Raw genomic sequence first — 27,715 nt, 5'->3', positions numbered from 1 at the left:
CAACTGATTTTCCTTCTAGGGTTTGCAACGACACATGGGGTTTTAAATAACTTTCCAACTTTTCCTTTTGTTATGTCTGCCCCCTTACAGTATCCATGTTAACAGCAGCTTACAGGTCAGGCAGGAAACCACACTCCTGTAGATGTAGCAAAAAATTCTGGTCCTCAACTCCATAAACCCGGTCCAAAAACAGCACCATGGCCACTTTGTGATCCAGACAGAATAGTTGAGACATGTCTGGCTCCACCACTAGACCATCTAAGTGTTACAAGAACAAAATATTTTCAACAATAATTAATCACATTTAGACTTAAAATAACCAGCTACTTCACACCTTTGCCAACAACTCCAAACAAAATGTACTCAGTTTATTTAAAAACTGATATCAGACTCTCTAATTAAATGAAACCCAATTTATAACAAATACATTTAGAATGATAATTCAATACTCTGGAAAAGAACGATTTCACATCATGAATGTATATTTAACTTAGGTTAACTTTCAACATCCCAGGTTCACACAGTGACTTTATCCACAATCACACACCTGTGCTCACAGATGGTAGACAGAAAGGAATATTGATGATTTCCTCCAGATCCTCTCTGGGAATGAGAGACCTCAGGATGGCCCTCATCCAGATAGCTTCACCTTTACCCGCTTCTATAAGCTAGAGGCCACACACACACACACACACACACACACACACACACACACACAGACACAATATAGACACCCATTAGCAAACCTTGAAGACCCTATAAAACCTTTAATGAAAAGTGCTTTAAAAAGTAAATAAACCATTAAGCCCTTTCCTGAACTAAATCCTTTCAAACACATTACGAAAGTTCTATCTGGTTCTCCCAGCAGGTTTCCTGAAACACTTACATGTGTCTCAGGGGCGCAGTGGCCCAACAGATCGATTAGCACAGAATAGAATATCATTATAGCGTGTCCCATATAGGGTTGCAGCGGTATACCGGTTTCACGGTATACCACGGTATGAAAATTGACGGTTATCATACCATGTACAATTACTTATCTATGGTACTGAGAAAGAGAAAAAACAAATGTATGATTAATGATAATCTCGCAATCAGCTTCTCATCTGCACTTTCACACGTGTAACGGAACCAGCTCGTGCTAATGATCTGCTCTGATCTCTGGCTCGCAACAACCGGGCTTCCCTTGATATTACGGAGCGCAGACCTCAAAACTGATGTGACCAATTTCAATTCTAGTGAGACTTTTCTAGTTTAAAGCGTGCTTTTAACTGATAATAGTAATTGTGTAATACCATATACCGTAATACCGTGAAACCATGATATTTTCTGAGACTGTTATCGTACCGTGAAAATCTCATACCGTTGCAACCCTAGTCCCATATGGATTACGTCATCATCATCAAGTTTGTCACTAAGAGTGTTGGTCAGAACAGGACATGGGCATTAAAGCGAGAATAAAAAAATAAATAAAAATAAAACAAGGAAAGAGAGGAAACACTCACAGAGACCTATTTGAACTGTGTGTACTGGCTGAACTGATTCCATCCTGTTGGTCGGATATTCTGATGGCTTCCTCCATGATAGCCAGGAGACCGTGGCTGTCTCTCGTTTGGAAGGCTGCCTGCTAGGTAGGACGCGTCCTTTGAAGGCTGCAGTATACCAAGCATCCTTCTAAATAAGACACAGCCCATTTCCCCCCTCTCCTCAAAGGGCGGGACCGAAGCACTCAGGCCGGCAAATCAGAAGCCTCACAACGACATAGGCGTTCTCCTCACACCTTGTCCTAACCAGACGCGACATGATAAGATTCCAGCGACACGCAGTCTGTCTGTCCACACCAGGCACAACACTGTGATATTAATACACTAAAATGAGGATAACTGACAATAAAATATAGAAACAGAGCAATCACAGACAAACAGTCTGTTTATTGAACACAACTAATTTTTTCACTGAAGCTCCTCATGTGCATATGCATTCTATGGCAAACCCCGAGGGGATAAATACACAATCACACACACATTCAGTTCATAAAGTAACTTTGCATCGCATCCTTATTCAGTCTGTTACGATTGTTTATGTTCATGCGGTACTCCTGTTGGTATTTCGCCGATCTCCACGTGACAGGGAAGTGGAAAGAAAGTAAGAATGAGCCGGTATGTCTCCCCACTACCGTTCTGAACCGGTGTGTGTGTGTGTGTGTGTGTGTGTGTGTGTGTGTGTGTGTGTGTGTGTGTGTGTGTGTGTGTGTGTGTGTGTGTGTGTGTGTGTGAGAGAGAGAGACAGAGCTCCGGCTGAAGAGAGTGAGACCTCAAGCACAACATTCGGTAGGTGTGTGACACCCTCTGCCAAAATCAAGATGTCAAACTTAATATACTGCAATATGAATAATTTTAGACCCATTTGTTGACTGCACTGGCCAGTGTGACATCGCAGAAATAGAAACCATTCCAAAAATAGAAAGACCTGTTGCTGTTGCTCGTAGTGTGTCGTGGTTGGTTAGGACAAAAACTCTGTTGAACATGAAAAAGATACCTTTTATCGTATGTCACCACGTAGCGTCGCGTCTGGTTAGAAACAACCAAGAACTTCAAGGCTGTGATGGACAAGATAAATTAATATTTACATTTTTTCAGTTTTTTTAGGATTAAATGTAATCAAAGCTCTTACCATTACAAAATACAACGAAAGACCAGGTAACGTTTTCCCTCTACAGGATTCCAACCAATATCTGGATATCCTTTAGAGACCAGCAGAGCACAACTATGCAAACCACAGCCTCCCAAATCCTGCACCACCTGTTCAAACATATTCAGAAAGACAGAGAAATACAAGAACATATAATCAAATGCGATTAATACATGCAGTGTGTACTAATATTATATAATATAATTTATAGTGTAATATAATCATTCATTATTCAAATATTATACTTTTTACTGCAGAAACAGTGAGAGTAATATGATAGTATGCTTTTCCGATCATAGCCAGAGAGACATGGCATCTTACTTTCACCAGATCTGGCTCTGTGAGTGCCAGCTCACATAAGCGGCAGCCACATCTAGAGTTGTCGATCCTCTCATTGAAGGAGAAGCTGATAAAAAAAGCACATTTAATCTGGTCTACTTCCAATCTAAAAACCTTTAAAGGAATTTTCTGGGTTCAATACAAGTTAAGCTCAATCGACATTTGTGGAATAATATTGATTACCACAAAAATTAATTTTGACTTGCCCATCCTTTTCCTTAAAACAAAGAAAAAAATCTGGGTTCCAGTGAGACACTTACAATAGAAATTAATGGGGCCAATCCATAAATGTTAAAATATTACAGTTTCAAAAGTATAGCCACAAGATGTAAACAATATGTGTGTTAACATGATTTTAGTATGATAAAATCGCTTTTTCTGTGTAAATCTGTAGCCTATTGTACAACTTCGTTGCCATGATGATGTAATATCAACAAACCCTAAAACCCCAAAATGACTGTAAAAATTATGATTTAAACAACTTTACAGCTCAAATAATACATTAGTTTTAACAGAAGAATTAATGTGTGCTCTTACAAAATAATAAGTTTCACATAAACTTAACATAAGTCTTTAAACCCTCCAAAAATTGGCCCCATTCACTTCCATTGTAAGTGCTTCACTGTAACCTCAATTTCTGCTTTTTTGAAGAAAAGGATGGACAATTCAAATTTATTTATATGTGGCAATTAACATTATGCCACAAATGCTGTCGACTGAGCTTAACTTGCATTCAGCCCGGATTATTCCTTTAACCTTACTACACATGTTCAGAGAGTAAAGATTATTTGAGTTACAGTTCATCCAAAAATTTAAATTCATGTCATTTCCTCACCAATCCACTGAAAGAAAATTGCCCTGCGGGGGATGTAAAGACACTACTACTACTTGTGTTGTTCCAAACCTATATCTCCATCAGAGTTGCACATAAGAAAGAAAGTGATGCAAGTTTGGAACAATATGCGTGTGAGTAAATGAAAGAATTTTCATTTTTGGGTCAACTATGCATTTAAATCAGTCTAGACACGGTGCAATTAAAGTTTTTTTCACAATAATTTCTGCTTTTAATGTCATTTCTGTTGAACTATAAGCTAGTAAAGCATGTAAGAGTATATATCAGCAAGAATATATACCAAGTCCAACATTGCTGTTGTCCAGCAGGTAGCTGAGATGATCAAACATGGCCTTAAGTTTATGACCACTGATTTGACAGAAATAACAAAGAAAACGACAGCAGTGTGTAACCATCTTAGGAAACATGATTTCCTTAATGAATCCAGAGAGAGAATCAGAGTTAACAAAGGAACTCAAGAGAGTTAATAAAACAAAACATTGTGAAAACTCAGTGCAAACTTTTGATGTTATTTTGATTACCTTGGACTCTCTGGCACCCAAGACATTCACCATAACTTCCATGTCAGTCTCATGCATCCCCAGAGCTCTCTTCAGATTAGGGTGCTGATAGAAGACTTTGTTCATGATGTCACTACACAAGAAAATTCAGGTCTCAATTGGGGGATAAGGATAAAATTGGTTTGGACTTCAAAAGCTTTGATAATTAAAGAAGTCAAAACTGCATGGTGTCAATAATGGAAGATGTTGTAGGAAGATGGTATCTTATTTAGAAAACTCTTTTTGTACATCACATGATGTGTGATATCTCACCCTAGTCCTCTGATCATGAGTTCCTCTTCTTCTTTGCCCATCCTGGCCGTGAGCAATGAATGAATGAATGCTAGTGCCCACTGTTGGTTCAGAATGTATTCCACAGAGTTCTGGATGATACAGTAAGCCATTTGTAGTGGTGTAGACATATGACCATCCAGCCCAGCATACTGTTAATATAGCAAACTGAACACAGCATGCACCAGAGCTGCATCCTCTATCACCCCCTCCTGGGCCCAGATTAGCATTTTCTCTGATATCAGCTGCTTCAGAGAGACTGGAAAGCAAGAAAGAGCGAGGAATGTTTTAGCTTAATCTCACTTATCTGCCATGTAATCGAAAGGCCCTGTAAAGCTTTACCACTATAAAGTAACAGAATATAGACAGTGCATGGTACAGGTCATAACATGACAGCATGATACCAAAAATAATGTAATAATAAACAAAAGCACTTTTGCAAGCCAAAGGAGTACTTGAGTGAATAAACACTAGGGGTGTGAATCCATAAAAATAAATTTGACCAATTAACCGCACAGTCTTCTGTGATTAATCGTGATTAATCATGGTACATTAAAACAAACATTAAAATATAGTTATGATAACTTGAATTTGGTTGAAGAAATTGATTTTAAAGATGTACATGTTAAAAGCTTTTTACAGATAGTTACATTAAATTTTTTCAGGTATAAATCTGTGATACAAGTATATGTATACATGACATAAAATTGTTGGGTAAAATCATCAGATTCAATTCATAAAGCTTTTTTGGCAAGATAAACTTAAGTGTACATTGTCAATGCCTTATAAGACACTACATACAGATATAAAAACAAATTGAGTGCTGAAGTTTAATTTGCTATAGTTAAAAATCTAAAAACTTATTTTCTCTGGCTGTCGTTTAGTCTCTCGCACGTTTTCGCTTTTGACACTGGTTCAGAAAACAGTGAGTGAGCACTTTCGGGTGATGCAAAGAGATACGGCACCTTGCTCGTATCTCTCCCACACCTGGCTCACCACTTGGGGGTAAAGTCTCAATTCTCCGCGCAGTAAATCTGCTCCCATGTTTATTATGCCTAATGAATCAGTGTGCACTTAGCCACACAATCAGTGCAGAATGTGCAGTCAAGTCGATCGTGAACCTCTTGGAAATGTGTATATGCAAATTTAGTCACAGTAAGTGAGTGAAAACATTAGTGAAGTTTCAGGAATTGAAAAAAAAAAAAGGATACTGCATTAATTGCATCAATAACACTCAACCATTAATCGCAGAAATTAAGAGGTCGTTAGAGGTCGACCGATAGTGGGTTTTACCGACAACGATAACCAAGTTGGGCAGTACCTGCCGATAACCGATAAATCAACCGATAGTTTTTCAGATTGACACTGAAAAAAAAAAAAGTGTTCAACTTTATTACAAAAATAAACAGCACTGACTGAACCATTAAAATGTATTGTACTTTTAATGAAATGTATATATAAATATTAATATATATGAACTAATAGTCGAACTTTAAAGTCAGCTGATTTTTATACTGATGTTGTTTCCACAAGAGGGTGCAATAAATACATAAACCATTTAGCACCATTATATTATTGCATAGAACATTCCTATCCTGGCTGTTAAAAAAAAAAAAAAAAGGCATTTCATTTTCAACTAATGTGCATAAAATAAAAGTTTTAGTCAGTCCGTTTTCTCAAATGTTAAGTCAAAAGTAAAATGAGGGGGGAAACAGACAGTTCACATGGTGTTACACTTGCACTGATTCCTACTACTCCAGACTAAAGCTTCATAATAACAGTTGAAATACTACATTGCTTTTTATTTAGTACAGTTGTAAAGTAGTTTAATACATTCAGCATGAAATAAAACATTGCAGGAGAGAAGGAAGCGGTAAACTCTCAGCTCGTAGGTCTTCTCCGTGGTGGATTAACCATGGAGTGTACATCAAATGTACACTCGAATTTAGATTGCATTGTGGGTAAGAATGAGTGAACAAATGTAAGGAACGAGATGTAGGGAAAGAATTCGGACATTACAAAATGGCCGTCACCCAAAATAGTGCACTATATAGGATAGGGGGCGATTTCAGACACAACTCTTGTCTGAACAACTCCATTAAGGCACCCGTCAGCTCCATGCTCCTAATAGGTTCTCCCGCTGGGTTCGTGGTTGGGGTCTAGTCTTCTGTTACGACACAACACAGATGACAGGTTGAACCCAATCACGGGAGCTTTAATGAAGATGATACTTTTCAGGGTAAGTCAACAGTGATAAGAGGGATTGGTAACTTAGCTTACAATGACAAGAGTTCGTGTTCCCAGGGAGAATGCTGAAGGATCACCACTCCAGGACGACATAGGAAGAAGATGAAACCTTGGGAAATGGAGGATGAGGGATTCGAGTGTAGGAATGCAGCTTCACATAGGGATTATGACAAGCAGGTGAGTCTGAGCGTCCCTTGTGGAGATTAGACCTCAATGGAGTGGCGGGGTGAGTATTTATGGAGGGAATGTGACTGAGTGCTGGATTGGGATCAGGTGTGGACGATTAGGTGTTCAGGGAGAGAGAGCGGAGTGAGAGAGGGAGTCCGGTGTGGATGTGACAGTAAGGGGCTGTTCACACCAAACGCTTTTGCAACCATCCATTTGTTTTTCTATGTAAATGCACGCTAGACGAACATTGTTTCACCTTGTTTTTCTTTATTACGCGTCTCGTGCAGGAGTGCTGTTTTTTAGATGATGTGTCTAATTAAAAAGATCTTTAAAAGCATATTGGGACACCTGCTTTCTGTTAAACTGTATTTGTTGCGCTGTGTCTAGCCTTTTTTAGCACAAGAATGTGATTGATCTGAAGTCATCGTATTACAGTGAGGATAATTGTTTTTATTGAAATCAGATGCGTTTCTGATTTGTTTATACGTTTCTCTCAGCTGCATGAAGATACTGATTTGCTTTCTCACGTCACCATCTTTAAATATGCAACTTAGCTGGCTAAACGTGACCAGCTGGATATAAACTAAAGCAAATAGATGGTAATAAATGGTAACAATCGTGACATTTAAACATTTGGGTAGGACTTGCGTGTATTTTTGTCACATTGTTCTAACCGCTTGAGGTTATCTTAAATTTTAGCGTCCTCTCAGCCTTGTCTGCAAACATACTGATGTTCTCTACTAATGCAGCATCTAGTCAACAAATTAATTACTTTATAATGATATGATAACGAGTACTGTATTTTTGTTGATGATGTTTTAAATCCGCATCTGAATTGTTTCGCTCCATGCAGAGCGTAGTCTCACGTGTCAAAACAAACACCACAAGGCATCAGTTAATTGATAGTTTTTATTTCACCTCTAGAAGCCACTCTCATACTGTATAATGACAGCTGACCCTTCCCAGCCACTCCAGCAACACAACAGGGGAAAACTATCGGTGTGGATTTTTGCAGATAACCGATAGCTCCAGAAATCGGTTATTAGGGCTGTAACGATACACAAAATCCACAGTTCGGTTCATACCTAGATTTTTGAGACACGGTTCGGTTCATACCTTGATATGTTTTTTTATTTGTTGGGGGGGGGGTTGAATAATAAAAAAAATAAATATGAAAAAAAAAAATGTTTTTCTTTATTAAATCACGAATAGGTTCAACAATCTGGAACACTAGAAGAACAGGATATGAATAGCATAATTACATAGATTGACTTGAACACTAAATAACAAAATTAACTGTTCACATACAATGTAAGGAAAATAAATAAATAGTGATAAATAACAAATAATTTTACATTCTCTTCCACACTCTGAGGTAACAGGCCAGCTGTCTGTGCTGTAACCCATGAACTAACTAAATAACTTTTCTCTTTGTGAACAGCTCTCTTCAGAATTAAACAAATCTAAATAATAAAAACATATCTGTGTAAACATAATTCAAGTAAGTTTAAAGTTTTTCTTTAGGAACACCATCATGTCCACAGTGTCTGGTGAGAGGCTTGCCCTCTGTGCTGTGATGATGTCTCCTGCAGTGGAGAAAACCCTTTCACTGGGGACAGATGTGGCTGGGACTCCAAGGTAACGTTTAGCCAACTTGGCAAAATTGGGAAAACTGGCTCTCATTGTCCTTCCACCACATAAGCGGATTTGACTCCACTGGGAGGTTCTGCACTGCCTTGTAATGCTGCACCTCCTCCTCCACCACTTGAGACAAGGGCTTGGGTGGTGGTGGTGCCTGTTCCGCTGGAAAGAATTTTCCAAAGAGTTCAGTGATTGGTGCTCTTTTTGCTGGAGGACAGTCACTGCTGCTGGATACCACCTCTGATTGCTCCTCTGTCTCCTCTCTGGAGGCCTGGGCCTATCAAAGACAAACACAATTGCAATATGATGTCAGATATTATTACACTGAGGTATCCAAATATGGAAATCCAGAAAAAAAAGACATAAATAAAACTACCTAAAACAGACGAACATTTCTGATGGTTAAAGCTTTTATCATCTGGCTATAGTTAATTGCTGAAATTTAATTAAAATAAAACTGATTTGCACTGAGCTTTTCACAGCATTTTATTTAAATAAATTCTATTTAGATTGAAACTATTTAACAAATACCTGTGGAGGACAGTCTTCCAGAATACTGTCAATCAGGCTCCTGAAGATCATGCCATGGGTGGTCACATCCAGAGAAGGCAGAGTTTTGAAATGTGGGTCAAGTGCAGTGCTCACATGAAGGAACTGGGTTAGTGTTGTGTCAGTATCAGGGTATCTCTCTTGGAAGTCAGATGCAAATGGCAGTTTTGACATCTTTCACAACTGTTGAATCTGAGTCATTGTGCTTCATGGATGCCAAGATTGTGTGTTTCAGTGACATTATCACTGAAACTGTTGGCAACTGTGGGCTGCAACTGTAACTGATGGCAGGCTGCTGGGGTTGGAGAGGGGCGTGTCGCAGTTCGGTCTTCTCGAACCACGACATGGGAATGTGGATGTTTGTATCGCAATTTCGGTTACGGTTTGCGTATTGTTACAGCCCTATCTGATATCGTGTCGATTAATAGGCAGAACCGATATATCGGTCGACCTCTACGCATTACATTTCCCAGCCCTAATAAAAACACATTTCTGGCAGTTTTCCCTACCCAGTTTATTCACAATCTCTCTTGAAACAAATTACTTTATACACTAGGCCTTGGAGGTTTTTCCTGACAGGTCATCTTTATCCTCATCTTTGGAATCGCTATCTGTATCAATTCCTAAATTACACACAGACATGGGGATAAATGTTTTAAATATGAGAGTTCATGATGCCAGCTGAGGGCAGTGAAATTATGGCATTGGTCATCCTAACTACACTCCTCTGTGATTGGCTGCTTACTGCAGTGTCTCATTAGATACTGATGGAATTCCCACAGCAGATCTTGGATCTCCTCTGGACAAGGACATTTCTGACTCTCCTCCCAGAAGTTCAGCATGATGTTGATCTAATAGGAGAGAAAACGGTATACCTCTTCAAAGACAGTCTTTTCTCAGTCTAGGTGCATCTAAACATTTCTCCAGTTAAAACACTATTCAAACAATGAATAGTTCATCAACAAATACCGTATGATAAAAATGATGAACATGGCCTACAAAAAGCTATTTTAAACTTTTAGAGGATGGCCACGATGTTGAGATTACATGACAAGCCGAATACTTCTCACTTTTTCTCAGTAACCAGTCATGTGAAAATTAGGCTACTTAGTGCACCTTGAAGTATAAAATTTTTCCCAAGAAAATTAAAAATCAATTTGTTAATATTAAACTATGGTCTCTCACCTGTTTCTGTGGGGGAGAGCAGAACTCTTTTGTTTTGCATGCAGTGAGGGTAGCAGATATGTTATCTGATACCCATGACTTCATTGTACCGTAAGTGTTGATTATCTTGGAGATGACCAACAAAATCAACTGAGAATGCCAACAAAGCCTCTACTTGTGATGCGCCTGGTAGTCACACGGGTACTGGAGAAGGTGGCACACCTGAGGAGATGGAAAAGGGGGAGAAAAGGAGACATTATAAGAGAGATAATCAGAAATGGGGAGACAATTGTGTATTAAAGGGACAGTTCACCCAAAAGCTTAACTTACATTTCGGTAAAAAATCATATGGACTACTTTATGGTTCTTTTTTGTCCTTTTTGGAGCTTGACACCCGTGGCCACACTCCTTAGCATTTTTATTTAAAAATTCGTAAATGTTTCAAGCAATATGAGGGTGAGTAAAGGATGACAGAATGTTGATTTTTGGGTGAACTCTCCCTTTAAATGAACTGTAAACTTTGCTGTAATTTGACAGCCTCTGGAAGCTTCATCTTAAGAAGACTTTGTTGAGACACATTATCCTCCCAATCTCTACCCTCCCTTTCCTCTGCAACACTCTCTTCCAGATCATCCAGCTCATCTTCTTTACATGTTCCTCTCATGTAACTGTCAGGCAGGATCAGACTAAACACAGCCTCCAGATCTGTCCTTTAATGCACACCCTTAAATAAGAGTTTATGAAACAAGCAAACCGAGCAGAGGAACCAGCAGGAGCTCAATGCTGACCCCTGCAGGATCCCTCACACATTGTCCTGAGCATTGCTGTGAAATCCAACAATATCCATCTGCAGAGCCGCAGAGACATATGTCACAGCAGTTTCAGGCCAGCAGCGCCAGGCCAGCAGTCTCAGGCCAGAAGTTAGGGCGGAGCTAATGACAATGAGTTGTTGTCTTTGTAAAATCTTAATAAATCTATCATCGCGCCGCGATAGGCCGAAGGGGAGATCGATATGAAGAAAAGGACAGCGACACCAGCGATACAAATATATATTTCTGAATATATATGGGTTGTTCCCTTTTGTTTTGTTTTATTTAGGCCTATGGTTTTTGAGTTTATGGTAGCTTACTAATACTCTTGAGCACTGTAAGTATTTTGTGGGTTGGTCAAAATTTCCGAAATTGAGCATTGCGTGTGGTGCATTTTTCCCATTGTAGAGACATATTACAATTTGGAGAGGTCAAGCATTACCTCAGTTGCAGCAATGCAAAATCTGTTGCAGCAATTTTCAGTGCCCTTTTTGCATGGCAAGTGTGTTTAAGCCGACAAGACTGGACAAATTAAAGTTGCATCTCCAAAGCCACTCCAAGGCAGTTGTCAATGGAGATATAAACATCTTGAGTGGTTTGTCAATATACTGTATGTAGCACAAATATTTATATTTACTTTTGACAGATGTGGCTTGGGCTGTAGAGCACCACTCCTTTATCACTGTCTGTACTGAGCAGCTACAGTTTTAAGGAGAGACGATTTTGAAAATCATTCATATGTTTGTAAACATAAACAGCATCCCACTTCAGCCAAAATGCCACCAACCACCAGTGCAACAGTGCCCACGCCAGCAGTCAGAGACACACCATCAACCACCAGTGCCAACGCCAGTGGTCAGAGACACACAATCAACCACCAGTGCAAAAGTGCAAATGCCAGCAGTCAGAGACACACCATCAACCACCAGTGCAAAAGTGCAAATGCCAGCAGTCAGAGACACACCATCAACCACCAGTGCAATAGTGTCCACGGCAGCAGTCAGAGACACACCATCAAACACCAGTGCAATAGTGCCCACGGCAGCAGTCAGAGACACACCATCATCCACCAGTGCAATAGTGTCCATGGCAGCAGTCAGAGACACACCATCAACCACCAGTGCAATAGTGTCCACGGCAGCAGTCAGAGACACACCATCAACCACCAGTGCCAGTGCACAAAAGCTCAATGTGGTTAAGATCCTTAACAATCTTTTCCAATTATCTGTTGTCCAATGTCTGTGTTTCTTTGCCCACTCTAGCCTTTTCTTTTTGTTTTTCTGTTTCAAAAGTGGCTTTTTCTTTGCAATTCTTCCCATAAGGCCTGCACCTTTGAGTCTTCTCTTTACTGTTGTACATGAAACCGGTGTTGAGCGAGTAGAAATTGTTTATTTATTTATTGATTTTTTAGATTTTTTCCCCTTTTTCTCCCAATTTGGAATGCCCAATTCCCAATGTGCTTTTTAAGTCCTTGTGGTCGTGTAGTGATATGCCTCAGTCCGGGTGGTGGAGGACGAATCCCAGTTGTCTCCGCGTCTGTCAACGCGTGACCTGTTGAGCGCGTTGCCATGGAGACATAGCACGTGTGGAGGCTTCACGCCATCCACTGCGGCAACCACGCCCAACTCACCACGCGCCCCACCAAGAACGAACCACATTATAGCGACCACGAGGAGGTTACCCCATGTGACTCTACCCTCCCTAGCAACCGGGCCAATTTAGTTGCTTAGGAGACCTGGCTGGAGTCGCTCAGCATGCCCTGGGATTCGAACTAGCGAACTAGCGAATTCCAGGGGTGGTGGCCAGCGTATTTTACCACTGACTTACAAGTCGATGCAAGACAGGTTGTAGCTTTAAACACACATGACATACTCTACTGACAGGGTTGGGGAGTAACGGAATACATGTAACAGGATTACGTATTTAAAATACAAAATATTAGTAACTGTATTCCACTACAGTTACAGTTTAAATCATTTATAATTAGAATACAGTTGCATTAAAAAAGTATTTTGATTACTGAAGAGATTAATTTGCATTTTATTGTCATTTGTTTCATTTAATATTTAGTCCTTTCAGATGGAAAACATTTATACATATAAATGATGCGATCCAAAGTGCATTTGAACAGCGGTGAAACACTTTCTTATGAAGTTTTACATTCATACGAGCAGTCAGAGAAGTACATTTGAAGTAAGTTTGGAGCAGAAGAAATAGAAAGAAGTAAGGACAACTGGTTGTGAGGACGGTGATCATAGACCTTCCAACTCCATGCAGAAAAGAACTCCACAATGAGATTTAGGAATGGGGAGTATGGAGGGAGAAACTCCATCATACTCCCCATTGGGTGGGTGGGCAACAAACCATTCCCTGACTGTATTTGAATGATGGAAACTTACATTGTCCCAAACTATACAGTAACATATATTGGCAAGTCATTTCTTACCAACCCCCTCTCATTCTCAGGAATGAGATCCCTGTAAAGAGTTTCCAGGAAATTGAGGAGATGTTGTGTGTTATAGGGCCCAATGATGGGAATGTGGCTGAGTACACCATTCCCACATATGGCAGCACACATTGTAATGTTCCCTCCACGCTGGCCTGGCACATCAACAGTGGTTCGGTGACCAATAATATTATGGCCACGTCTACTAAATTTGGTCAAGTTGAATCCTGCCTCATCAACATACACAAAAATGTGTGGGGATTCATCAACCTCCAGCTCTATCACTCTCTATAAAAGATAGTAAAGTAATTTAGCAATTTAGGAAATAATTTACAGTAGATATTGTAAATCATACACATATCCCACATTGTGTAACATATTCTACATATACAGGTTGTACCTGTCAATACTGAAAGACAAGGAGATTACAGCACTGTGTAGTGTACAATGATGAATTCTTACCTGTACATACTTTGCTCTAAATTGTGAGGAAATTGAATTGTTCCCCATCAAGCCTAAGTCTATCCATCTGACAACTAGTACAACATAACTATTATGTATCTAATATATGTGTGACAGGTTATTGTGATTGTTGTTTGTTCTATTTAGCTTGTAGGGATTTACATAATGAACATTGCATTTGAGAGTAATATCATTCAATAGCAAATTAATGCAAACTATTTTGATCTACAAGGCTTACTCAATGCATTTTGTGTCAAAGCAATTATAAACGACTATAGTCATGTGAACAAATGACCTACAGTGCTAATTTCTTCCAAGAAAATTAAGACAGCCGGTGACAAGAAATGTTAAGGTCCTAAAGGTCAACATACTGATATGGTATGGCTGATTTCAAGCAAAATGAGACAGAATGCCGCTGTTCATTACTATGTGTACGGATTAAACTGGAAACCACCAGGGGTCGCTATATATGTTTATTGTTCACTTTGTGTCTTTCATTTGATTATGGGTTTTGTAGTTCTTTTCCTTGTCGTTGTTCATTGGTTCTCGTGTTTATTACTCCCAGGTGTGTCTTGTTAACCCTATTAGTCCTTGTGTATTTAAGCCATGTGTTCTTTGTCAGTTCTTATCAATTCATGGCTGTAGTGGTTTGTTCTTTGCTCAAGTTTTTGGTTTCTTGTGTTTATTTTCTGAGTTTATATTAAAAAGGACTGCACTGAGATCCTCTTTCTCTCATCTCATTCCTGCAAACATTACAGAAAACTGAACCACACTATGGATCTAGCGGCGTTGCAACTGTTGTCTCTCAGACAAGGAGGCGGTACCATTGAGCAGTATACAGAGCAGTCCTGCAGTCTCACCCAGGTTCTCAAATGGGGAGATATTGCTCTCAAGGACTGTTATCGTTTTGGACTCAATGAGCCTGTGAAATCCTGTCTGCCAGGACAGCAGATGTGATCTTCCTTGATTGAGTTCACTGACTATGCTTTCAGGCTCACATTTTCCCCTTACACTGTGGGGTATGGCAGTAATCCCATGCCGCTGCCAGTGCCTGCCACAGTCAACAAGCCAGCGCCCACACCTGCCACGGTCAACGAGCCAGCTCCTGGGGTATGGCAGTAATCCCATGCCACTGCCAGTGCCTACACCTGCCACAGTCAACGAGCCAGTGCCCATGCCTGCCACTGTCAACGAGCCAGCTCCTGGGGTATGGCAGTAATCCCTCTGTCATCCCAGAGCTAGCACCTGAAGCCTCTGCCGTCCCAGTGCCAGTGTTCTCGGCCACAGATGTTGTTCCTACAGCAGTGCTCCCGGCCGTCTGGAGGAGGAGGAGAAGGGCTCCAACTCTCCAGTCGCTGCCAGCGCTCCCGGCCACGGAGGAATTCCCCAGTCGCTGCCAGCGCTCCCAGCCACGGAGGCCATCAACGAGCCAGTCCAGTTCCCCGAGGCCGTCGACGAGCCCATCCAGGCCCCGGAGACCTTTGGGCCTGTCCAGTCCCCAGCAGTCGTTGAATAGTCTGTTGCTCAGTCCTGTGGCCAGCACCTGTCAGACAAACGCTACCAGTTTGTTCAGTGCACATTAGCCACCCCCTTACAATATGACCCCGGTCCAGCTGCTCCGTCCGTTTCTCCTCCTGAGAATCTTCCGCCTGCGGCTCCGCACCTCGAGTTTCCCATGGCTCTGTTCCTTGAATCCTCAGTTTCTCTGGTCTATGAGCCCTCTGAGTTCCAAGCTGCCTAGTGCCTTGCTCCCCAGTGCCTCGCTCTCCGAGTCTCCTCCTACTCTGATCCATGTTGGCTTGACCTCTGGGCCCTATGAGTCCCCAGCTGTTCTCACTTCTGAGCTTTCTAATTCCCCTGTTGCCTGGACCATGCCAGCTTCTAACGGCCATCCACCAGGTTCCCAGTGGTCATCTGCTGCTCCGCCTGGTCCGCCTTGGTCTCCTGGCTGTCCACATGGTCTGGCCTGGTCCGCCCTGGTCTCCTGGCCGTCCGCATGGTCTGGCCTGGTCCGCCCTGGTCTCCTGGCCGTCCGCATGGTCTGGCCTGGTCCGCCCTGGTCTCCTGGCCGTCCGCATGGTCTGGCCTGGTCCGCCCTGGTCTCCTGGCTGTCCGCCTGGTCCGCCCTGGTCTCCTGGCCGTCCGCCCTGGTCTCCGGGCCCTCCGCCGACTATGCCTTAGTCTCCTGGTCCACGTCTGTCTCCAGGCTCTCTGCCCTGGTCTCCTGGTTTCTGTTGGTCTCCGGACCCTCTGCCCACTCCGCCTTCGCCGCCTGGTCCATCTCACCCTCCAGCAGTCTCTCCGGATTCACCCTTGGCCTTCAGCTCTTCTTATTCCCCTCCTGTGCTCTGCTGGACTGCCAGCTCCATAATCTCCTGCTCCTCCCATTAACTATTTTGTGTGTGTTAAAGAGCTTCAGATATAGAGCCACTCCTTGGGGGGGGGGGCTCTGTTAGGTTTACCCTGGCGACCACCAGTGGTCACTATGTACTTTGTGTCTTTCATTTTATTATGTGTTTTATAGTTCTTTTCCTTGTCGTTGTTCTTGTGTTTATTACTCCCAGTTGTGTCATTTAACCCTGTTAGTCCTTGTGTATTTAATCCCTGTTTTCCCCTGTGTTCTTTGTCAGTTCTTATCAATTCATGGCTGTAGTGGTTTGTTCTGTTCTCAAGTTTTTGTTTCTTGTGTTTATTTACTGTGTTTATATTAAAAAGGCCTGCACTTAGACCCTCTTTCTCTCCTCTCGTTCCTGCAAACATTACGCTATACTTTTGTAATAAATTAGTTTGTAGTCTAATTTTATAGATGTATTTGGTCTAAATATCTGTTCATGTTTTATGCTCACCCTAAATGAGATTGTTATATAAAAAACTTGCATTAAAAACTTTAAAACATTAAAAACTGCTTCCCCAACAACACCCAAATCTATATTTGCTACCTAGCTACAGCTTAACTTAGTAATAATAAAAGAATATTTTTTTTTTTTGCATATTTATGTGGTGCTTTGCTCACAGCACTAACACAGAACAAAGAACAACTGTGACAGAGTATAAATATTAAATATGAGGCACAAATGCATAATGACAAATAACAATGTTTGAGTAGGTAATGCTGTGTAACGCTTCACATTTCAGTTTTCAGACCATACCAGTCTAAATGCAAAAATAGAAAAACGGTTTCAAACTTTCATTTTTCATTTTCATTCACTCCAGTGATTAAATCCACTTTCACTTTCACAATATTTTGTTTTTGGTGATTTGCATTCATCGTGCATATCACCACCTACAGGGCAAGGAAAAGAATTTATGGAAAACTGACTTAAATATTGATGTGTTTCTTAGCCACACATATCATATCGCTTCTGAAGATAAAGATTTAACCACTGAAGTCTTATGGATTACTTTTATGCTACATTTATGTGCATTTTGGAGCTTTAAAATTTTGGTACCCATTCACTTGCCTTGTGGGGACCTGCAGAGCTGAGATATTCTTCTAAAAATCTTTTTTGGGTATATTCCTTTACGTATATTAAGTGTAATTTGGTGATTGTTCTACAGGTGTCTGCATAAAAGTCCAGATATACTTAATACAAATTGAAGAACGAACAGGTATGACGTCATTTAGAACAAAATATGGCCAAAAAGAAGGTGTTTTGCATTCGTTTCGGTGATTCGGAAAGCTTGCCTGGGAGAACATTTAGGAAAACTTCTAACCGGCTGTCCCTTAGAGGACAGGATGGTAAATTTTTCTGAAATAGTTTTGCATGCCCTCGCAATAAAATGACCATGGTTTTACTACAGTAACCATATTTTAACCATGATATTCGTAGTGAAACCATAGTGATAATACAGGAAAGCGAAAACTATGGTAATAAAAATCATAATTTTCATTGGTATCATGGTTTTACTATGCAAATACCATAGTTTAACTATGGTTTTACTGTAGTAATATTGTGGTAACACTTTAAAATAAGTTTCCATTTGTTAACATAAACAACATGAGTTCATTAAAGGTGCAGTATGTAAGATTCAGAAACCCTTGTTATTAATGACACCTGTTAAGTGAACTGCAGCCAGCTACCTGTTGCTCGTGCTTATGCTCGTACAAACACAAAAACACTTAAATATCTCTGTTGCCTTACATACTTTTACCTTACCGATGTTGATTGTGTTCTTTCTAGCCGAGAGAACCTGTAAGCTCCTGCCCTTTTTGCAGGAAGCTTTCTCAGAGGTTGAAGAGCTTGCAGGGGCGGGGTCAGCTTCACGCCACGCCCTTTTAACAAGGGTCACAGAGGTGACTCTGTGTAGTTACACCTCTCCATAGGGGGAAGCTGGTAACCTGACACCCAAGGATGGGAACTGTTCCTCTGTCATACCCCAACACACAAATTCTCTAAAGGGTCACATCCTTTCCATCATCCATGCCCACCTGGGGACTGCAGATAGTGCTTTGATGAAATAGCTTGAAGGTTAGTTGGTTCTCCCCAAAACAATGACGTAACGTACAAAGAGACTGAACGTGATCCACCGGCATCATGCTGACAGGGGTAGCATAATTAAAATGACACAATTATGATTGTTTTACCACAAACTTTGAGACTAAACTAAAACTACTTATCAGCTAACATAGCATACTGACACTTACACACTTACAGCTACATACTACCGACTATACCAGACTGTTTACTGTTGCACTGCACTGTTATGTTGCACTATGGTATGTTTTGTATGTCATATGTTGTACTATGATCAAGAAACAAGTGTATTTGCTTAAATTTATCTTTTATACCTAATTTTTAGTATAAAGAGAAGATCGTTGAAATTATTGGAATCAAATGCCCTCCTGACGTTCACTCTAGTTTTCGCTCGACCACAATCACGTTCCCACTTAGCCAGACGGGATTCAGTAGATAAATGTTTTGGGGTTTTTTTGGCTTACTCGGTGTTTGTGTAGGAGTCGGTGTTGTGCTGGGAGCCGGCCGTTTGCTGGATTCCATCTCTAAGATAACGTTACCTAGTGTTGCAATTTGTTGTCACTGTTGAATAGTGGAAGAGAAGCACTGTGGCAAGGCTCTCAGGATCGCGCATAAACGTCACATCCTTTGGATTATCCCGGCAAAACCGACCCGCTCCCTTCTCATGAAAATCAGTCTACAGTCTTTAATAGGCAACCTAGGAAGTCTGGGAAGGGCTCATTTTTTAAGTTGCGTTACAAGCTGTTCACACATTGACAAAAAAAAAAAATAAATAAAATAAAATAAAAAGGTGAATATTACATGAAAATTGTTACATACTGCACCTTTAACAATGAATAATAATTTTACAGCATTTATTAATCTTGGTTAATGTTAATTTTAACATATGATTTTTAAAATCAAAAGTATGATGTTTACATTAAGGTACTATGAACTAACATTAACAATGAAAAATGTTATTTTTATCAACTAACATTAACAAAGATTAATAAATACTGTAAAAAATATTTTGTTCATTGTTAATTAATGATATACCTAATGCATTTACTAATGTTAACAAATGTAATCTTATAATAAAGTGCTACCAATAGACTGTAGTAACCATAGGTTTTTGGTGGAAAACATGTTTTTTCTATAGTAATATTGTACCATGATTGTTTTAGGCTAACCGTTTTTATTATTATTATTATTTTATTGTAATTTATGTATTTATTTTATTTTTGACGGAAACCATGGTTTTACAATAGTAGGCTAATATTGTAGTAATTTCTGTTTTTACATTTTTGTGTCTTGCAATTTACGCTGTGGGCTGTACCATTAGCACAGAGGTGTAGTTTAGGGAATGGACTGCATGTACGTTGAGGAGCAGTTTAAAAGGCTTGCCCAGGGGATGGCAACCGAATGCACACGTGCCACCTTTGCCACACGGAGGGGTAATTATTGGCATGCGGGCAATGGCAAGAGAGTGGACAAACCATTTGCGTGACCCACTGAGCCAAGCATATCTCTACAATTTAAGTGGGTCGTGCAAGAGCAATAAGGGTATAACTATTACAGCAGTGGACTATTATTCTTTTGCAGCGGCATTGAGGAAGAAATGTTGACAGTGTGCATGTGCAAATCAAATATTCCAGCTGTTTATCCATTTTCTACCTATGAACCAAAAAACGAAAAAAAATAAAACATCTTCAGCTCTACTGCTGTGGATCAGCACGCACAGGATTGTGGGATTTGATAGGCAGCGAAGGACACATCTATGCTGCCTTCAAAAATCGATCAGATAAATGTATCTCAGTAGACAGGATGACGCGAACATTGGATTCGGACGTGCATGCCCTGAGAAGGGTATAGCTGCAGGCATTACTCCAAATAGGGGCGTGAGCTCCAAATTAAGATATAGGGAGTCCCTAACCCAGTGTTTCAGGTCCACGGCTCCACTTGCAATTTGCTCTCGAATGAAGTGGTGTTTGATGTCAATATGTTTGGCACGTCGATTAAATTTATGGTCTTTGGCCATGCAGATAGCGGACTGATTATCCTCAAATATCAGTGATGGTCCTGCTGGGTTATTCTTTAGATCTGACAACAGCTGTCTCATCCAAATTGCTCCTTGAGCTGCACTTGCCAGTGCCATATACTCAGCTTCAGCAGTAGAGAGAGCTACACATGTCTGTTTCTTGCTCCTCCAACTGACAGCTGCGTCACTGATTTGAAACATGTATCCAGACATGGACTTGAGGTCGTCCTGGTCTCCAGCCCAATCTGAGCATCCGATGCATTCTTTTGATTTGTCTTTGATGTATAGCAGACCTAAATCCAAAGTGTCATTTAGGAATCTCATGATGCGCTTGACAGCCATCCAGTGTTGCTTTGTAGGTTTAGAACTAAATCTTGCAACATTGTTCACTGCATACGCAATGCCTGGTCTTGTTCTTGTTGGCAAATAAAGCAGAATCCCAACTGCAGACTGAAACAGTGTTTGGTCAACTCCTTCACTGTCATCAGAGGATTTGATAAGCTTTGCGTTGACGTCTGCTGGTGTGCTGATTGGTTTTGAGTTTGTCATTCCAAATTTCTCCAACGCATTTCTGACATACATTGTCTGACCCATCCATATTTCTCCTGTTTCTGGTATCTGAACAATCTTCACTCCAAGAAAGTGTTTCAGCTCACCCATGTCCTTTATTTCAAAGTAATTTGTGAGCATTTCCTTCACTTCCATCATTCGTTTAATGCTGTGTCCAGCCAAGAGAATGTCTTCCACATACACAGCAATGATGAACATCTCACCTCTGGCAGCAGTGTATATGCATGGATCACCTGTGGTTTGCAGAAATCCCATTTTCTTAAGATGGTAATCTAGGACAATGTTCCAACATCATGGCAACTGCTCCAGGCCATAAATGCTGTGATTCAGTTTGCATACTAGATGTTCCTTACCTTTGACAACAAAACCTTCAGGTTGTTTCATGTACATTTCTTCTTTCGGTTCTCCATTTAGAAAGGTAGTTTTCACATCCATCTGATGTAGTTTTAATCCATGTTGTGCCGTCAGAGTGATTATTGTCCTAACTGATACAAATCTGACCACTGGGCTAAATGTCTCATCATAATCAGATCCAAACTTCTGAGAAAAACCTTGCATGACTAGGCGGGCTTTATGCCTTTCAAAGGTTCTGTCAGCATCAACTTTGATCTTGAATACTCATTTATTGCCCACTACCTTCCAATATTTAGGCAGTTCCTCGAGATCCCATACATGGTTTGAGTACAGTGACTCCATTCTCCATCCATAGCCTCCTTCCACTTGACCTTGTCTGGACATGAAAGTGCTTCTTTTACAGTCTCGGGTTCACTTGTTTTATTATTTGCAATTGTCACCCACTCTCCGTAGTAATCAGGTGATTTTCTCGCTCTTTCTGATCTTTGGATCTCTGGCTCTATTGCATCATCAATGACAGGATCTTGACAGTCGAATTCCACTTAACGTTTCACAGCACTTTCCTCATTTGCATCAGACTCCTTCTCAGTTGCATGGTTTGACTCATTAAATATCACATCTCGACTGTAAAACACTTTTGCATGTTTTGTATCATAAAGTTGATATCCATCGTTTCTGTTCCATAGCCCAAAAAGATACACTTCTTTGCTTTGAATCCAGTTTCTTTTGTTCGTCTTTGAGTATGTGAGCATACACGGCGCATCCAAATGCACGCAGGTGATCAACTTTCGGTTTCTCTCCTGTCCAAGCTTCAAAGGGGGTCATCCCTTTTACAGATTTTGTTGGACTTCTGTTTTTCAGATACACGGCTGTTGACAGAGCTTCCGCCCAAAATTTTGCATCTACCAACATTGATCTCACTGTCTCCATCGGTGTTCTGTTCATTCGTTCAACAACTCCATTTTGCTCTGGTGTCTTTGGTACAGTAATCTCATGTCAAACTCCTTTCTTTAGGAATGCTTCTGCCATTGCTTTCCATTCCAGAAACTTCTGAAAAACATCATCTCTCCACTTCAGGACATACACCCACACATACCCACACAAGTCTTTTCATCAATGAATGTCAGAAAGTATTCAGCTCCGTTTAAGGACTTTGCATTAATTTTCCCACATACATCACTGTGCACTAAAACAAGTGGCTCAACTGATCGTCTGTGGTCATTGCTTGTGAACTTACTTCGATGATGCTTTCCTTCAGCACATGATTCACAGAAGTCTATGTCTTTTGACACATCAAAGTCAAAGCCATCAACTAGACACTCATTGGACAACTTCTTCAAGTCTTGCACTCCTCTCGATGCCAGGTGTGTTCTTTGGTTTCTTTACGCACGCTCTCATTTTCTGCTACACACACACTTGTTCACTCTCTTTAAAGTCCAGGTAATAGAGACTGCCTTCTTTTGTCACAGTTGCAATCAGCTTCTGATTTGCATCTGTAATATAACATCCATCCTCAGTGAACTTGACCTTTTTTCCAGACTGCATTGCCTTTGAGACACTCAGCAGATTGTATGACAGATACGATACATATAACACATCATTCAGCTTACACTTCTTTGATTTGCCATCAGTCAGTATCATCTTTAGCACCACAATTCCACATTCATTTGTTTCAACAGAGTAACCATCTCCTAGCGTAACTTCTTGGGGAGGCTCTAGAGTATTAAATTCAACAGTTTCTTGTCATTACACACATGGCACGTTGCACCAAAGTCTAAAATCCAGCTATCTATTCCTTTCCCGAAACTTATTGATAGTGCATAGCTTACTAATAACCCAACACTCTCATTGTCTGAGCTGCTGTTATCTTGTCTTCTCACCTGAGCCTTATTTGCCTTGTGTTTGGAGCCTACCTTTTTACTTTCTTTGTTGAAGTCTTTGCTTTGTGCAGATCTGATAAAGTCTCTGCAGTTACGCTTTACTTGTCCAAATCTTCCACAGTAGTGACACTTTGGACCTTTTCCTTTTGTTAACTGCTTAGCAGTCAGGGCTTTGGCATCTTCACCATTGTTTCAAACATCTTGCTCCTTCCTTTTACATTCCTCATGCAGCAAACGCTCTGTGACAACCTCCATCTTAGATACATCTATGCTTGCTTCAAGTGCTGTAACCATCATGTTGTATGAGTCTGGTAAACTGGCAAGTATGTGCACCACATGATCCTCTTCTCCAGTACTATCACCCACATCTGACAGTGCATCAGATGTCTCTGTCATAACCTTGATGTGCTCTTGGACCGAGTCTCCATCTTTCAGTCGTAATAAATAAAGTTTGTGCCTCAGTGCTAGCTTATTTGACCATGTTTTCTTCTGGAAATGATCCAATAGCTTTTTCCATACCACAGCAGGATCTTCAGGCTCTCCAATTAAATAAAGTAGAGATGGCTCAATTGACAACACAATGGTAGCAAGTGCTCAATCACTTTTAGCCATGTATGCTGCCAACTTACTTGGATCTGACCGAGGAGGGTTTTCTGTACTATTCACCACGTCCCACAATCCATCTCTCATCAATGCCATCCGACATTGCACTTTCCAAGTAGGATAGTTTGATCCATTTAATGAAACAATCGCAACTGTCTTCGATTCTGAGATCATTTTCCTTCAAATTGGAAGGAACTGATGTCTCAGTTATCTTCCATAAGCCTTTTAACAACTTCACCACAGTGCACTGGGCCCATAACCTGTTGTTTTTAATAAAAATTCCCATTCCAGCTGAAAAACTGTGTCACTTTACTTTTAATTTCATCATCATTACACAACAAATGGTAATCAGGTGTGGCACTAATTTAACAAGCCACTGAAAATAAAACAAGTATAGAGCACCTCCTAGTGCTCAAACAACAAATAACAGAAACTTACACATAGTCATTCCACCTCATTCTAACATAAAATACTGTATTTATACTTAAATGTTTCTGATAAGGGTGTCCTTTTTCCAACAAGTGAATGGAGAATTCCAACACCTCTGGCTTGTCAGTGAGTTCCTGTGCGCTCCAGTTCCCCTGCCACTGATAAACACACAAAAAATAGATTTCAGTGATACAGGCCAAAAAATGGGAGTCAAACATTGTAAATCATCAAGTAAATGGAGTAACAATAATGCTGTCCATAATTGCATATCTGCATACATTAATGTGCACAACCCTCAAGCCAAATGGAAGCAACAGACAGATTAATGGTTGATTGTTAATGTATAAGTATAGTCAGTATGATATTGTCTTAAATGACATAAACTTAAGAATCTAGAAATATGCCTGCATGCACGTTTACAATGTCCTGATTTTAGTAATTAATACCCTCTTGCAATCTATCTGTTAACATACAGCATGTTATCCAGAGTGAAGATCCTATTTCATTAACTGAATATAAAATCATATTGCAATTTTAGTTTTTTTCCATCAAAAGTTACAAATGCAGTCTACCTGGCCCAAATGAACACTCAACATATATATATATAAAAAAAGCTGTATTTATTTGCACTATAATGCTTAATATTTTTTACTATAATGCAGTCTTTTACTCTTCTGTATCCAAAATTTTCAGTGACTATGAAGCTGTGCAGCCGCAGGTGCTGAACGCATCCCAGACAGAGAAAGCACCCATCATGAGATAATACTGCTTACTTTTGATAAGGTTAAAGTGGGAAAGTAAGGTGTTTACCATATTTGGTAAGTTAGAAAGAAAGACAGAAAGTTCTGCAATGCATTGTCTCTGAGACATTTACATCTAATAAATATTAATGATCAACTAATCAATGAATTAATATGTCATACAAAAATGTGGGTAACACTTTACGGTTCCATTTGTTAACATTAGTTAACAACATGAACTAACAATGAACAATACTTTTACAGCATTTATTAATCTTGGTTAATGTTAATTTCAACATATAATGCATTTTTAAAATCAAAAGTCGTATATGTAAGCATTAGTTAATGCACTGTGAACAAACATGAACTAACAATGATTTTTTTTATTAACTAACATTAACAAAGATAAATAAATGCTGTAAAAAAAAAAAAAAAATTTCGTTAGTTCATAATACCTAATGCATTAACTAATGTTAACGAATACAACCTTATTGTAGTGTTACCAAAATGTGTATATGCATACTTTATCTATGTTATTCATACACTCACTGAACACTTTATTTGGAACACTGTGGTCCTAATAAAGTGCCCAACGTGGTTTTCTGCTGTTGTAGCCCATTGGCCTCAAGGGTCGATGTGTTGTGCATTCTTAGATGCTATTCTGCTCACTACAATTGCACAAAGTGGTTATCTGAGTTACCCTAGCCTTTCTGTCAGCTCGAACCAGTCTGGCCATTCTCTGTTGACCTCTCACATCAACAAGGTGTTTCCATCCGCAGAACTACCGCTCACTGAATGTTTTTTGTTTTTGACACCATTCTGAGTAAACTCTAGAGACTGTTGTGCATGAAAATCCCAGGAGATCAGCAGTTACAGAAATACTCATACCAGCTCATCTGGCACCAACAATCATGCCAGTCGAAAACACTAAGATCACATTTTTTCCCCTTTCTGATGGTTGATGTGAACATTAACTGAAGCTCCTGACCCATATCTGCATGATTTTATGCACTGAACTGCTGCCACACTATTGGCTGATTAAATATTCGCATGAATAAGTAGGTGTGCAGATGTTCCTAATAAAGTGCTCAGTGAGTGAATATCAGTATGCCTATATTCATATTTACATTCAATTAACATTCGACATTTAACAAATTCAGAGACCTGGTAATTTAATGTGTCAGGTTTATTTAATTAGTAAAGGTTTATTTAATTTATGTCACTGTAAAACACACATATTTGGCTTTCTTGCTCTTAGTCATTTAAAACCAAAGTCATTCACAAGTAATCTTCTTTGCTGTGCATTAAAGTAATTTTGTGTGTTAACAATTTCTTCAGAAATCAAATCAAAATGCAAAATCACTATGCAATGTCACAGTGCATGCCACTGGTGTGACCTTTTGAAATTAAAGTTTGACTGACATTTCTGGCAATTAAATCGTTTTTATATCCCAAACATTTTGAACATGAAGACAATCAAACCTGGAAGAGTACAATCGAATACCAATAAAGTCCCAAAAAATGTATCGCAAAAAAACACGTTTTTGTAATCCTCAAGTGGTATAGTTTAGCTGTGGATTGTACTAACAACTTGAGTTGATGAAAATGTTTAAACATCAGCAATATTCAAAATTTTTCGTAAAATAAACGTAAAGTATTCGGTGCCCTTATCCTGACACATGCCTTCTCTCCTTACTTTATGAATTATTACTGTGTATGAAATCAGGCACTGTAGCAACAGGTATGAGGTGATAACTACTGTATGTTGTGGAAGAATCTGTTAGATGAGTTTCCGTTCAGCAAAAAAACTACAATATTTAGAATATGCTGAGTATTCTGACTGCTGGAAATATCCCTTTGATAATCTGGGAAAATATACATTAATGATCACCTCAATAAAATTCCAGCTATTTTAGAATTCTATTCTGGATATTTCGAGAGATATTACCAGGGCAAAATAATGGGAAACTAGATCATCCCATGGTTGTTGGATAAACTCAATTAACCATAGCAATTTTGGAGTAATTCAATGTGCAAAACCTAACATATTGTGGGTTTAGCACTACCAAACACAATTGGTTTGATTAATTAAAAACAGAATTGAATACAGCAAATTGCATAACTAAAATGTTTATTATCGGTGCACCTATTGATTTTTTTCAACCTAATATAAAGTAATATTACAGTGACACTCTGTATTTCAATTGTCGCTGTATATGACCAAAAGCAATACATGAATGACAGTACAATCATTTTTCCATTCCACAAATTCAGTAGGAACAAAGTGAATGTAAAATGTATGAACTTGCAGCTACATGACAAAATGTTCTCTTTATTGGTTCCTTTTTTTTTTACTTCATTCCAAAGGGTTTATTTAATATTGTTTTTTTTATTTTATTTGTATAAACCATTTATTATCTACCAACTAGCAAAAAACAATATCCACTG

At 39.7% G+C, this 27,715-nt stretch overlaps 1 protein-coding gene and 1 long non-coding RNA gene across 2 annotated transcripts; both read right to left on the bottom strand.

Moving 5' to 3' along the window:
- Window positions 1–109: 109 nt before the first annotated feature.
- Window positions 110–4,773, bottom strand: LOC127454975 (ryanodine receptor 2-like). The gene is made up of 4 exons (XM_051722502.1): window positions 4,696–4,773; window positions 4,405–4,516; window positions 2,687–2,801; window positions 110–258 (listed from the first exon to the last, which is right to left on the bottom strand). The coding sequence occupies exons 1-4, from the start codon at window positions 4,734–4,736 to the stop codon at window positions 110–112; spliced, it is 417 nt and encodes a 138-aa protein (XP_051578462.1). The 5' UTR covers window positions 4,737–4,773.
- A 3,527-nt stretch (window positions 4,774–8,300) lies between these two features.
- On the bottom strand, window positions 8,301–19,674 carry LOC127455009 (uncharacterized). The gene is made up of 3 exons (XR_007899617.1): window positions 10,504–19,674; window positions 9,301–10,169; window positions 8,301–9,046 (listed from the first exon to the last, which is right to left on the bottom strand). It is a non-coding gene; the product is annotated as an uncharacterized LOC127455009 (long non-coding RNA).
- Between the last annotated feature and the right edge of the window lie 8,041 nt (window positions 19,675–27,715).

This window comes from Myxocyprinus asiaticus, chromosome 17, assembly GCF_019703515.2.
Source record: "Myxocyprinus asiaticus isolate MX2 ecotype Aquarium Trade chromosome 17, UBuf_Myxa_2, whole genome shotgun sequence".
NCBI lineage: Eukaryota > Metazoa > Chordata > Actinopteri > Cypriniformes > Catostomidae > Myxocyprinus > Myxocyprinus asiaticus.
Note: the sequence above shows the minus strand (reverse complement) of the source record. Positions and strands in the feature narration are given on the sequence as shown.